General features: G+C 38.4%; 1 protein-coding gene across 1 annotated transcript in view; it reads right to left on the bottom strand.

The window, feature by feature from the left end:
* The window catches only part of Vav3 (vav guanine nucleotide exchange factor 3), a 388131-nt gene that overhangs the window by 19395 nt on the left and 355428 nt on the right, over nt 1-13308 (bottom strand). The window contains exons 22-25 of the mRNA XM_045138234.1: nt 10904-10938; nt 9621-9737; nt 8965-9052; nt 2294-2423 (exon numbers count right to left, since the gene is read on the bottom strand). Of these exons, the coding sequence (XP_044994169.1) occupies nt 2294-2423; nt 8965-9052; nt 9621-9737; nt 10904-10938 (370 nt within the window). The remainder of the gene's footprint in view (nt 1-2293; nt 2424-8964; nt 9053-9620; nt 9738-10903; nt 10939-13308) is intronic.

The following is a 13308-nucleotide window of genomic DNA, read 5'->3' as shown; positions in this document are numbered from 1 at the left end:
CTTCATAAATACTAGACAGGAAAGTTGTAAGTCAGGCAACTTTGTACATTGCGGGACAGCATTCTCTGAGCACCCACATATGCCAAGCACCCAGGAAGATCCTAGGAACAAACCAAGTAATGAAATAGGAGAGTAACAGCTTGATCATGGTATGTCCCTCAGAGGCTAATGTGCCTCAAGAACTGGACCTCCAGGGGCAATGGAACTGGAGGAGCAGCAGCCTTGGTTCAGGAAGTGGCTCACTGGGAGTGGGCCTTGAGTTTCTAATGTTCTGTCTTCCCGATTCCCTCCACGATGGACTGCATCCCTTCACACTATAAGCTAAAATAAGCCCTTCTACCTTTAAGTCGTTCCTTGTCACAAGGAGAAGAAAAGGAATTAACACAGAGCACTAGTGACCTGCAGGCACATACTTCTGGCTTGTCACCATCCCTGTTTGCCCCCTCCCTGCCCCAGGCTCTCTCTAAATAAGTCAATTACTCAAGTATGATCTGACATAAAAACAACCCCACCTGCAATTTGTTTTGTGTAGTCTTGCTGAAAAGGCAAAGGGAAAAAGAAAAAAAAAAAAGCAAAACACTAAAACCTGTATGTTTCAAATAAAGAAGAGGGAGTCATCATTTTGATCAACTTTGAAAAACTTTGTAGGAAAATAACATTTTTGGAAAAATATCAATCTTTGAATGAGCAATAATTATGGTCTCTAGGAAAAATCTAAGATATTTGGGGAATACTGAGCATTGAGAAATAAGTTTTAAATGCATTAACACTTTGGGGCTGGGGACAGGGCTTTGTGGCTAAAGGTGCTTGCTTGCTAAGAATGCCAGCCCGGGATCAAGTTCCTAGTACCCACATAAAGCTAGACACAGAACGTGCAGTGGCAAAAGACCCTAGCATGGCCACACACACACACACACACACACACACACACACACACACACACATAAATAAACATTTTTTTAAAGTATTTAAAGTTTCAGGATAAAGTTTTTTTTTCTTATTACTTGCACTATCTAGGCTTGAGCATGTGGCCATAATAATTATCAGTACAGCTCTGAAGCTACACAAATTAAAACAAAACAAAACAAAAACCTCTCAGTTACTGAGGCAAATTACTTGTATGTTATATTGAAGTAAATGGCATTTTACCGATGTTATTGGACCCCTAAACGTTACCTGTTGCTCTTTTACTGTCAGCTTTTAGGGAAAAGATAACTTTAATGTCTATATCAAATTAGACTGAATCAAATTCTTTTTATGACTACCTATGGTTGTTCTATTTTTGCTTCAGCTAAAAAATTCTAAGAGTTAATAAAATTGTTTTCAATTCTCCCTCAAAGAAGATTTTGTTTTTAAAATATTTCAAAACAAGGGAGTAAAACCATATATTCTTCTCAATATTTTTCATAACAATGTTTACTTTGCATGCAGTATCTGTCTGCAGAAAGGTTATGTAACATGAAATGGTGAGGAACAGAAGAGTTTTTTACTCAGTTTTGCTCAAGCTGTGATGTCTATTTGCATGTGTACTCATCTTTTGTGATTAATTTTGGTATAATACTCATTCTGAAGAAAAAAGTGTGGAATATATAGTTTTAGAAAGACTAAGAAGTTGTGTTCACCATTTCAAACTTCTGACAGTAATCACTGAACCAGGATAATGAGCAGACTTGAAATACTAGGTGAACTGGGAGAGACTATTTTGGCCAATGCTATTTCTCAAACAGTATTAAGACCACAAAATGTGTGTAGATGAAAAAGAGTTTGGCTACTATAAAAGTCAGTGAAAAGCATAAACTTGAGCTGGAGTGATGGCTTAGCTGTTAAGGCACTTGCCTGCGAAGGCTAAGGACCCAGGATCGATTCCCCAGTACCCATATAAGGCAAATACACATGGTGGTGCATATGTCTGAAGTTTATCTGCACTGGCTAGAGGCCATGGCATACCCTTTCTTTCTCTATCTGCCTCATTCTCTTTCTCTCTCAAATATAAATAAATGAAAACTTAAAAAAAAAGTATAAACTTGCATATTAACACATCCTTTCTATTTCTGATGGATATCTTAACACAAATCTAAGTTTTAATTTGGCACACCCATAATTAGACATGTTCATAAACCTGTTGATCCTTCTGATTCTGCTTAGCTCCAGACAAGAAAAAAACAATATCTTTTCTCCATGCATTAGCATATAATTGGCTCTATTTCAACGTTTGGAATGAAGACGTTTAATGTTATTTTGCCTCCAACCCTTAAGTGACAGCCAATCGAATTCTCTCCATTACAATACTCACAGCTGCTGCCTGCCCGATTGCCCCTCTGTCCGGCTGGATGCTCAGGCTCCTTGTATGGAAACTGTAGGGTCGTGTCTAAAGTTCGGAACCCTTCTTTCAATGAATGGTGTTTGTAGTACTCCACGAGCTCCTTTAGGGGAAAGGATCAAAGACAGTTGTTCATGAAGACACTTTTGTTCTCAAACACATAAGCTCCTTAAAACACAATTATCAGTGACACAAGGATGATCCATGTCACGCTAGCTTTTCCAGGCACATGGAAGGAAATGGCATCTCCCCCTGCTGTCTGGACATGTGTGACACCTACCTAGCAGCAGTCCTTGTACATGTGGGTCACCCTCGATTGTTCCTCAGGGGCATACAACTTCCTCTTGGTCTTACTTCAGATGTGGCAAATAGAAAGAAGCCATGATAAACCTCAATTTCACAGAGCTAATTATTGTTATTTACGAACTACTTGTCTTTCTGAAGAAATAAAAGGAACAGCTGGTTGCTTAAATATATAGCAATTTCTAGTTTCCTCTATCTTCTTTCAACCTGACAGAAGACCAGCAGTGAGCTTTTCCATGGTAAATAACAATGATAAAGCACGAGTGACGTTCAGTCTCCTGCCTGGCTCATGATGATGAAGGGTTAGTGCCCGTCCCGGTGCCAGCTATCACCGGGCACTCACAGAGGACAGTAAGATGGTTCTTTCTGATTTTGATTTTTAAATGATTTCCCTCAAATACAGCCAAGGCTCATGTTAAAATCATCCACTATCTTTCAGGTTAAGTCTTCATGAAAGCATGTTTTGTTTTCATATTCCTTTTATATTCTGTACATAACTGAAATGGCTCCCTCTACTATACTCTGAAATTTAATAATAATGCATAACGGAAGAATGTATCTTATCATTATATGAGAACAGAAGATGCAAAGTATCTGATAAATGGTTGAAATGAAAATAAAAAGAACAAATCCATTTTAAATAAATTATTCAATGCTTCCGTGTAGCACCTTTTTAAAAAGTGAGAAAGCATGTCACTTCTTCTAAAAACAAATCACACAAATCCAGAGCTTCTACTTGGTGGTTACATTCAAAGTTCCTCAAATAAATCAAACAGGCCGGAAACCATCCAGACAGGAAAAAGAGAATCACCAGTGATGTATTATTTATGACTCAACTCTGGTACGTTGTAGATTGCCCTGGGCTGCGACTGTCAGGGTCATGAAGACTGTGGAGGTGACCGAGCCCCTGCCTCTGAGTTCTCATACGAGCAGGAGGGAATAAAGGGCTTGGGGAGTTGGTGTGCTCAGTGGGGCCCGGGGGGTTGACAGGAGGTTTCAGGTGAGACCTGGCTTAGCTTACAGTCCAAGTACATTTTCAACAACCAGGGACAGGGATGGGATCACTTTAGACGGGGTACCTGGGGCTTGGAAACAAACCCAAAGGTGGCAAAGGAAAAAATCACCTTCATAAACTAAAAGCAGCATGGCTTATCTAAATCATGGAGTAAAGCAAATGGGGATTTTCTTGTCTGTTCAATTCCCACAACTACAATGGGGACAGCAAAACTTTTCACAGGCTAATGAAGAATATATGTAGCTAGTGTCTGGTGCATGAGGATAATCATGGCAGTTATCACGATTTACTTCCATGTAATCGGCCCTTATATGGCTTCTCACGTCGTCATTCAAGAAACTCAAGAGATTGAACTCATCCCCACTGAGACTTGGAACTCAGTGACTCGTATGCAGTCATATAGCTAGAGTCTGTGGCCAAAGTTAGTCCTTTTAACTATAGCAAATCATTAGCAAATAGCACCTGGCAGACGTAAATGTACAAAAGGGGAAGGGGCGAAGGGAAGTGTTCTTTGCAAAGTGTCCACAATGTGCCAGGAACTTTGTTTTCTTAAACCTAAGATGCGAGGGTCTTATTCACATGATATCTACAACATTTTAAAACCATATTTCTTCCTTGAGCCCAGTTTATATGAGTACTTGATGAAACAAAGCAGTATGGAACTGACCAAGCTTTAAAAGTAAAGATCAGGGGCTGGAGAGATGGCTCAGCAATTAAGACATTTGCCTTCAAAGCCTAATGACCCAGGTTTGATACCCCACTGTCCACATAAAGCCAGATGCACAAAATGATGCATGCATCTGGAGTTCATCTGGAGTGGCTAAAGGCCCTACTGTGGCCATTCATATTCTCTGTGTGTGTGTGTTGTTCTCTCTGGCTCTCCCTGCTTGTAAATAAATAAATAATTAAAAGTGAAGAGCAAACATAACATCCAATGAAAGGTGTTATCTTTAATACGTCTTCAGTGATCAGCATATGGAATTTGTATCATGGCAAGTTTACAAAATGTAGGTCAGAAGTTGGGTTGCATTTAGTGACCAATTGCCACTGGGGAAAAAAAATGAATTAAGTTTTCAAAGAAAAAATATACACGTGCACATTACGTTGCTACTACTGACAATACCAAAGAGTTATTGTCTGGATCTTCACATTCAAATTGAGAAAAATATATTATTTTCTTTGGCAATATGAAAACAAATACAGAAAATAATATAGTACAAGAGCCTTGAACTGGAATTTAGTTTCACTAGAAGTAATATACATGTTATAAATCATTTTTGCACATGTCAATGTGAAGTTGGCTGGAATTATTATAATGAATTATTATACTGAGGAATAGTCTTGGTGATCCTTAAGACTCACCCCTCTCGCAGAATTTTAAAGAAAGGGGGGAAAGTGACTTATCAAAGACCTAGGGTCACATGGCTTAGTAAACTGCAAAATAATTCTTTAATACTTCAGTAAGCATGGGAGATATTTTAGTTCCATTTTTACCGTCTTACGAGGGCAAATCTTTCCAAAACGTTTCTGAGTAGAATTAAGCAGGGCCGCCATGGATCTTCCCTAAATCATGGCTTTCTGCATTCTGTATTTTAATCTAATTCACCCCCGCTCTAGCAGCCACTGACCTTCAGGTCCCAAGTAAATAAGATGGCTCTAAACAAAAGAAATCTCCAAGCTCCCTTATCTCACACTGACACAGTGGTGTCAACGATTCCACTCAGTCATTCCAATTACCAAGGAAACAGGCAATTGGGATGGCTTAGTAACAGCGCTGGACTCCTGTTCTCTGGCGTACATGAAAATTAGAACAAAATTAATGCCTTGTAATCTGGAATCAGAAATCCGTTTAGGATTTGAATTTAATGACTAGGAAAAACAAAGGTTTTGATGAACCAAGTTATTGAAACCCAAGGAGAAAATGTTTGGTCCCAAGTATCTAAGGCCAATCATCTTTGTGAGGAACTGGCTAATAAGCTTAAGAGTTTGCTTGCATTTTAAATGCTTCCCAGATAAAAATTTAATTCCAGGCCCTAGTTTGATTCATACATAGAAAAGCATAATTTTAATGATGAGTATGGAAAGCAGAGATGCTCATAATAAAATAACTCACAGGCTGGAGAAACGGTTTAGCAGCTAAGTATTTGCAGTGGCTGAAGGCCTTGGCATGCCCATTCTCACTCTCTCTCTCCCTCCCTCCCTCTAACTCTCCTCTCTCTCAAATCAATTTTAAAATTAAAAATAAAAAACCTCACATCTTCACCTCACCACTTTCCTGTAACAGGAGTTATTATTGTCACAACGTGACAAAAGCTATACGTGGGAGGTTGCATGATCCTGATTTTAAGAAGCCTTCCACACCTTGAAACTTTCTCTCTTCTCCCAAAGGGATTGGTTGGCTACTCAAATAGGAGCCACCACTTCTTACCAAGTATCCAAGTTCAATTTCTCAGTTTAGGTCCAATGGACAGCACTCTGGTGAGATTCCTGGCACACACATGTGTTCACTAATTTTTACATATGTATATGTTTTGGGGGGAGAGAGAGAAAGAGAGAGGTAGGGGGAAGAGGCAGAGACCGAGGGGGGACCAGAGAGAGAGAGGGAGAGAAGGGGAGCACCAGGACCTTCAACCTGCTGCAAACGACCTCTACATGCATGTGCCACTTGCGGCACACGTGCAACATTGCGTGCCTGCATCACTGTGCATCTGGCTATGTGGGGCCTGGAGATTTGAACGTGAACCCTTAGGCTTTGCAGGCAAACGCCTTAACCGCTAAGCCATCACTCCAGCCCTAATTTATAAATTTTTTGTAATATTTTTATTTCTTCTTATTTATTTATTTATTTACGAGAGAGAAAGAAGCAGAGAGACAGAGAAAGAAAAAGAGAGAGACAGAGAATGGGCATGCGAGGGCCTCCAGCCACTGCAAGTGAACTCCAGATGCATGAGCTCTCTTGGGCATCTGGCTTGTGGGTCCTGGAGAATTGAGCCTGAACCCGGATCCTTTGGCTCTGTAGGCAAACGCCTTAACTGCTAAGCCATCTCTCCAGCCCTATAATTTTGTGTTTTAGGTCAGCTGAATCCTTGTTTTGAACTCTCCGAATCCAGTGATTATGTCTTTTAGAAAATTTGCTCACAAAAAAAGGAAGGGATCATTTCACTAATTCAGTTGCATCCTGAGCAACTTCCTGCTGTTTGCTAATCCATTCAAGGAGGCTTGGTGTGCACGAAGCCATTTTTGAGGTGCTTGTCTTTCTTTATGCAATTACAGCTTTGTGCTGATTTTCTTTTCACTGTACTGTAGTTTCGCTGTGGAATCTTAATCCCCGCCTCTGAAATGCTGAGGTATGTGCTTTACTAGAACAAATATGCAGATATGGAGGGAAAACCAAACAAGGGACAGTGGACACACACACACACACACACACACACACACACACACACACACACCAGTCTCTAACAGTGGCTGGGGTGATATAGATGATCTGCCTGCTTTATGAGCAGAGCGTATTTGAATCCTGAGGCAAATATTTTTACTTCCCCTTTCCAAACAGCAATGGAGAAGCTGCAGTGATCTCTGCTACAAATTACTGAATGGGGCCTCTGTTGGTCTAATCACAGCCTGACATGCCCCCAGGAAGTCAGGAATCTGTGCCAGGTCAGCGAGGTGTTACTGAATTTTTCTCATCCCTAGCCTTTGCTACTGCACAACTTCCTTGGGCTGAGCCAAGGTGACACAGCGCTGAATTGATTGACCTTTCCCAGTGGTCATTCCTTTCATCCTCCTCACTCATACCCTCCGTATCCTCTGATGGGAGTTCCTTTCACTCCTTGTAAAGTCCAGAAGGCTGGCAGTCATCTTTGGCCCTGTAGTGTTGTTTTTTTTTTATTTTGTTTTGTTTTAAGTGACATATTAACTGCAGTACTGGGGAGAAGCCTCATTACCATCCACGGAGGTTCTGCAAGGGAAGGCTCAAACTGGCGTGTCCTGCAGAGAGGTGCAGAGCCTGTGTGCACGCTTGGATCAAGCCTCGGCTGCGCCTGGCGCTCATTATCCGTGCAGCGGCTTGCCGCCGCCTTCCCAGATGCTCCTTTCATGAAGAACCTCCTCTGGTCCAGCTCTCGCTCTGCACAGCCTGCTCAGGTGCATGCAACTCAAGTCACTTCCTGCAGGGAGGATGCCTCCATCTCGGTGACCAATTTGAGAAGGCTTACATTTTCCAGGGCAAGGCATCGTTAGCTTTTGAATTTCAAATGTGGTATTTATGTCTACGGATTTTTTTCCCCCTTTCTTTCAATATTTAGGTAGACCATGTAAGTTGGCCTACTTTTAAAGCTCTCTTACAGTTTTCATGCTAATGTTAACATCTTTGAGTTCTGATATTTTACACAGAGATGTGTGTATCAGTTGATTGATAGTTTAATGACTCTTCCTTCCCCATATTAATCAAAGTACTTAGTAGCCATAAATGTATTTTTTGTCCTATATCCATAGTCTTCATTATCTAAAGAAATTGCCAAAGTTGAAAATCAGATTTGGGACCACTTTTAATAAAATGAATTTTCTTTTCTGTTGATATAGTGATATGTATGCATTGTTTATATGACACACACAGTTACCTGTACATACAAATAAAACCACTACATTCTGTTTTTGTTTTCAAGTATTTTTTTTAATTGTGGAACTTATCCACTACAATCTGACAACAATGATGATTTCTACTTAAATATAAAATTCATATGTAATATAAACTGCAGTGTGTGACAAAACAAAAATACCACCTTATTTATGCTGATTGTTCAAAGTAATGAATAAGAACCATTACAGACAATTTAGAAGAACAGAAAACAAAAATTTATAATGGACTCTATATTGAATTTTGTATGATGTAATTCTAAATGTGATATTTAATTAATTACAACTTGAATCATAATTTGTAATGACACAGTGGCCGAATAAGGAGACAGAAGAAAAAAAGACATGCTAAAATTTATTCATGTGTCAAATACAAGCCAATTCTACATAATAACTAGAAGTTGGTATTTAAATTTTCTATTGCGCTAAGGATCATAAATATATCATCTAATGGTTTAAAAGGTTATATAAAGCTTGCAAGCCTAGTCTATAATGGGCAATGAGTGATGCATAATATATTTGAAATTGGAAATTTTCAGGTTGAAATATTTAGGATTTTCTACAAAATTAATTATGCTCCACATAATTTTCAATGGACAAAATTTTCAGGAAAATATAAAATTTAACTAACCTTTGTAACAGCAAAAAAATAGACATTATAGATTGAAAAGAAATAACCAATGCTTACCATCAAACTTTTAAATTTTCTATTTTCGGCAATGTGGAAAAAGCCATCTCTTGTTAAAATCTTGATGTGCTTTGCTTCATTATTGTACCTGTGGGCAATGAATAACTTATGAATATAAATGTGTTTTTAATCAGTTGAAATCAATAATGTCCAGAGGGCATGCCCCAATATCATTACAGGAATTAATTCTGAAGACAAAATATATACTTATGCCAATACAATGGTGACAGCTAATTAACAAAATATATTTACTAGATTGGTTTTTAAGATACAACCAATATTTGAAGTGAAAGGGCAGTTGGATTTGACTAATGATTATGCTTAATTTACTCAATAAACTAAGTTTGAGAGTATGGAAAAAATATTTTAAAAATCTAGTAATTTGTACTCTTAGCATTTACTAGAAATATACACACATCAAGTCAAGAAAATATAATGTTATGAAAGAAATCTATCATGCCAATTAGCAGCCTATAACACTCATTGCTGGTTTTCTCACAGATACTTTCAAGTATTAATGAAGTGTCTGGATGGATGCATTATTTTTTGCTGCAATTAGAACCTTGGTTTTCACGTTTTGTGTTCTACATGTCAGACGGTCTACACACTCATGCACACAGGAAATCTATTTCTATAAAAGCACTTGTCCTACTTACTTGATGCTAATTGCGTACTCTCCTGACTCTTTGGTCCTGTGCCTCACAAGGTAAGTACTATTTACCCTGTTAATAAGTTCAGTCTCTGCCTGCAGTCTCTCCATTGCCCCAGCATACCTGTGACAAACAAAACACAGAAAACTTGTATGGTTGTACCAGAAAGGGAACAGTGGCTAACAATAAGCATCTGTCATGATTTTCATTTAGTGTCATTTCGAGCTGATTTTACTTGTATACTAACTATTTATTAAAATAATAATTCAGTAAAAGTCCTTTAATATGTCCAAACACAAATGCTCTATAAAGTCAATAATAGTAAAAAAAAAAAAAAAAAAAAAAAAAGTGCCTAATACTCAGCAAGTGGCCTGTAAATATTTACCAAATAAGTTTGTGGAACAAAAAGAAGAGTCAGTAGGAATTGGGTCAGAAAGCCAGAGAGAGTATTGTAAGAAGTTTAAAGACAAGTAGAAAGAGACTTGTGAGAGACAGTGCCCCCCACATGAGACACACACACACACTTCACTTTTTTTTTTTTTTTTTTTTTTTTTACCATGGTATCTCCTTTGAGCTTATTTCAAACATTCTGGTAACAAATTAGTTTAGAAAAACATTAGTTTCAATGTAAGAGTCTTTTAGCTTAAAATTTTGAAACCCAATTTCCTAAAGAAACTGGCAATAGTGAGTAAAACTTATCTTGAAAAGATAGATGCTGGGAAGATAGTTCAGTTGATAAAATACTTGTTTTGCAAGAATTAAGACCTGAGTTGAATTCCCAAGTCCCACATAAAAGAAAAGAAAGAAGAAAGCCAGGCATGGTGATGTGTGCTTATAATTCCAGCAGTGGAGAAGCAGAGACAGGAAGATCCCTGTGACTCACTGGCCAGTCAGTCTAGCCGCATGTGGTGAGTTCCAAGCCAAAAAGAGACCCTGTCTCAAAATTGGTGGATGGCACATGCACCCACACATCCATGTACCCCCACACAGGAATATATATATATATATATGTTTTCCACACATGAACATATGTGTATATACTCACAATGTATGTACATATACACATATATACTCAAAACACACACACACACACACACACACACACACATATATAAAGATATTAAAAGGTCAGTAATATATGAATTCATTATGGTGCTTTGCTACATGTGAACACATCTTTAGTCAGCACAGATGGAAGTGGGACATGGTTTACAACCCCACATTTAAGGCATCCTTGAGCTAAGGATATGGTATTTCAACTTAGCTGCATAAACAATTTTAATACTCACCAGGGTTGGCAAGAATAATCTACTGGTTTGGGTACCTAGGACATGAAAAGGCAAAAATAGATTAAGTTTACTTAGGGAAAGCTTCGAGAAATCAATCATTAATTCAGTTCTGCTGACTCAGCACTGTAAAACCCTTAAGTAGCAGACTCGACTCCTGAAACTATCCATTGGTAATTTTATACAGAATGAATCACAGTATATGTCAGATAACTAGAAAATAATTTGTTTCACTTTAATTCATTCTTACATTTTATAACCTCTGTACCTTTGGAGGGAGAGATAGCAGAAAAAATACGAACTAGAAACATTCAATATTTACTATCAAGGCAATTTAATCCAATCACTGAAAACTCAAATGAAAATGTTATTAATGAAACCAAACAGCACTTCCTTTTTCCAAGACACTGGGAAACATGCAAGCAACATACATTGGAGGCAGACTCTATTTTCTAACACAAATTCTAAACTCTGATTTTGCAATCTGCCAACATAAAAACCTTGTGTTCAAGAGAATGTCATAAAAAATATCTGCTTTTCACTTTTCTTATATAGAGCTCTGAACAAGATAAAAAGTTTCATTTCTTATGTAAATAAAGAAAATACCTTCCAATTGCTGATGGTAACAAGGAAATGAACAATAATAAACAACATTCATGCTACACAAAGGGTGGAAACTTCAATGCTCTTGAGTTGGGAGGGGGAATGGAATACAGATATTCTGTGTTTAGAAAACTTTAGTGAATTGTACAAGTCTTTGATAAACAGATTTTCTTGTATTCCTGGGCATTCAATATTAGGAGAAAGAGAGGGAGAGAGATGGGATTAGAGGAAAGAACTTTAACATATTCTAGCAGTGGAATCCTTTAGCTGATATCCTAAAAGCTAAGAATGACAACCAAACAGATATCCTGAAATTCCCTATAAGAGCCTTTGCTTTCTTAACAGGTATGTCCTGCTATGGGATGGTCCTGAACTCCCTTATCAGAGATGATTCCTTTTACCAGGATGGGTTCCTGATCATTTCCATCTGTCACACACCTAACTTCTCTTCTGTACACATTGGTCCTTTCCATACTCGATGCATCATTTCTTCATACTTAAGACTATACTTTCCTCTGGGGACCCTCTCAGCCTTGAGCACATTGTTACTTTATATACCTAATACCATTTTCTGCCTTCACCCCAGACGATTTATATCATTGCATTTTTGCTATGGACAAAAGGGGCTTTGTAAAAAAATTATTAATTTATTTGCAAGCAGAGGATATAGAGAAGAGAGACAGAAAGAATCGGTGCCATGGCCTTTAATCACTGTGAATGAACTCCATGTGCATGTGCCACTTTGTGCATCTGGCTTATTGTGGGTTCTGGGGAATCAAACCCAGGTCATTAGGCTTTGCAGGCAAGCACCTTGCATTCTGACAAAGAGGGTGTTAAAACATGATTTATTGGGAATATAGCAAGTACAATAAAAACATGCGTGCATGATGTAGCCTCCCTGAAATACATCTTATAAAGTTAGATGGGACAGTTAGAAGTGAACTTTTGGCTAGAAATATTAATTAGGGAGTTAAATTTCTAAGTTGACAGTAATTTCCCCTCAAACACTTGAATATATTATTCTTGTTCTGGATATCATGTATTCAGATTCTAAAGTCTCCATTTGGGTTCTTTTTCTAACAGTTAACAATTTCTCTGTTTGGGTTTCCTATCTACTTACGTAATATAAACATATTTCCCTTTGTGTTCTAAACACGTTTGTATTATATGTGAGTATGATTCACGTTTTCCTGGCTCTTTACATATTGAGCAATTTGGGGTTATATCTGAGATACTACAGACAACAGCTGTCATTCATACTGGATTCTGGTGTATTCCTACAAAGTGGTGGCTTTTCTCAAAGCAAGCAGTTAGTTTGGTTGAATCCCAACTACAGACTGGGTCCCCGTGGTTAGCAGCTGTAGATTTTTTTCAGTAAGTTTCTTGGAGCCTAAGCTGGGCTATCTAGTGTCTCACCCCTCAACCAGAGGCTTAGACAGCGTTAATTCACGGAGCCTCTGAGGTTCCCTCGTTTCCTGATGCCGACTTTTCTAAGAGTTTCTACTTCTTTTCACAGTTCCCGTGGCGGCTTCACGTTCTACACTACGGCTCTTCGAGGCAGAACAGCTGTAAGGTTTCTAGGTAAATTTTATCCAGAGCGCTGCCATCCACTTCCTATCTTCAGGTCATCACAGAGCCAAGAATCTCACTATCATTCCTTTTTTTTTTTTTTTCCTACATGTCAACTCTTTTCCTAAGTACAATCTTCGGGTAGATTTCCTTTTGCGTAGTTCGTAGATTTTGTGCAGAGCTCACAGTTGTGACCTGCAGGCTGGTAGACTGGGTGCTGGTCTACAGCAACTGGA

The sequence above is a fragment of the Jaculus jaculus genome, chromosome 19 (genome assembly GCF_020740685.1).
Source record: "Jaculus jaculus isolate mJacJac1 chromosome 19, mJacJac1.mat.Y.cur, whole genome shotgun sequence".
NCBI lineage: Eukaryota > Metazoa > Chordata > Mammalia > Rodentia > Dipodidae > Jaculus > Jaculus jaculus.
Note: the sequence above shows the minus strand (reverse complement) of the source record. Positions and strands in the feature narration are given on the sequence as shown.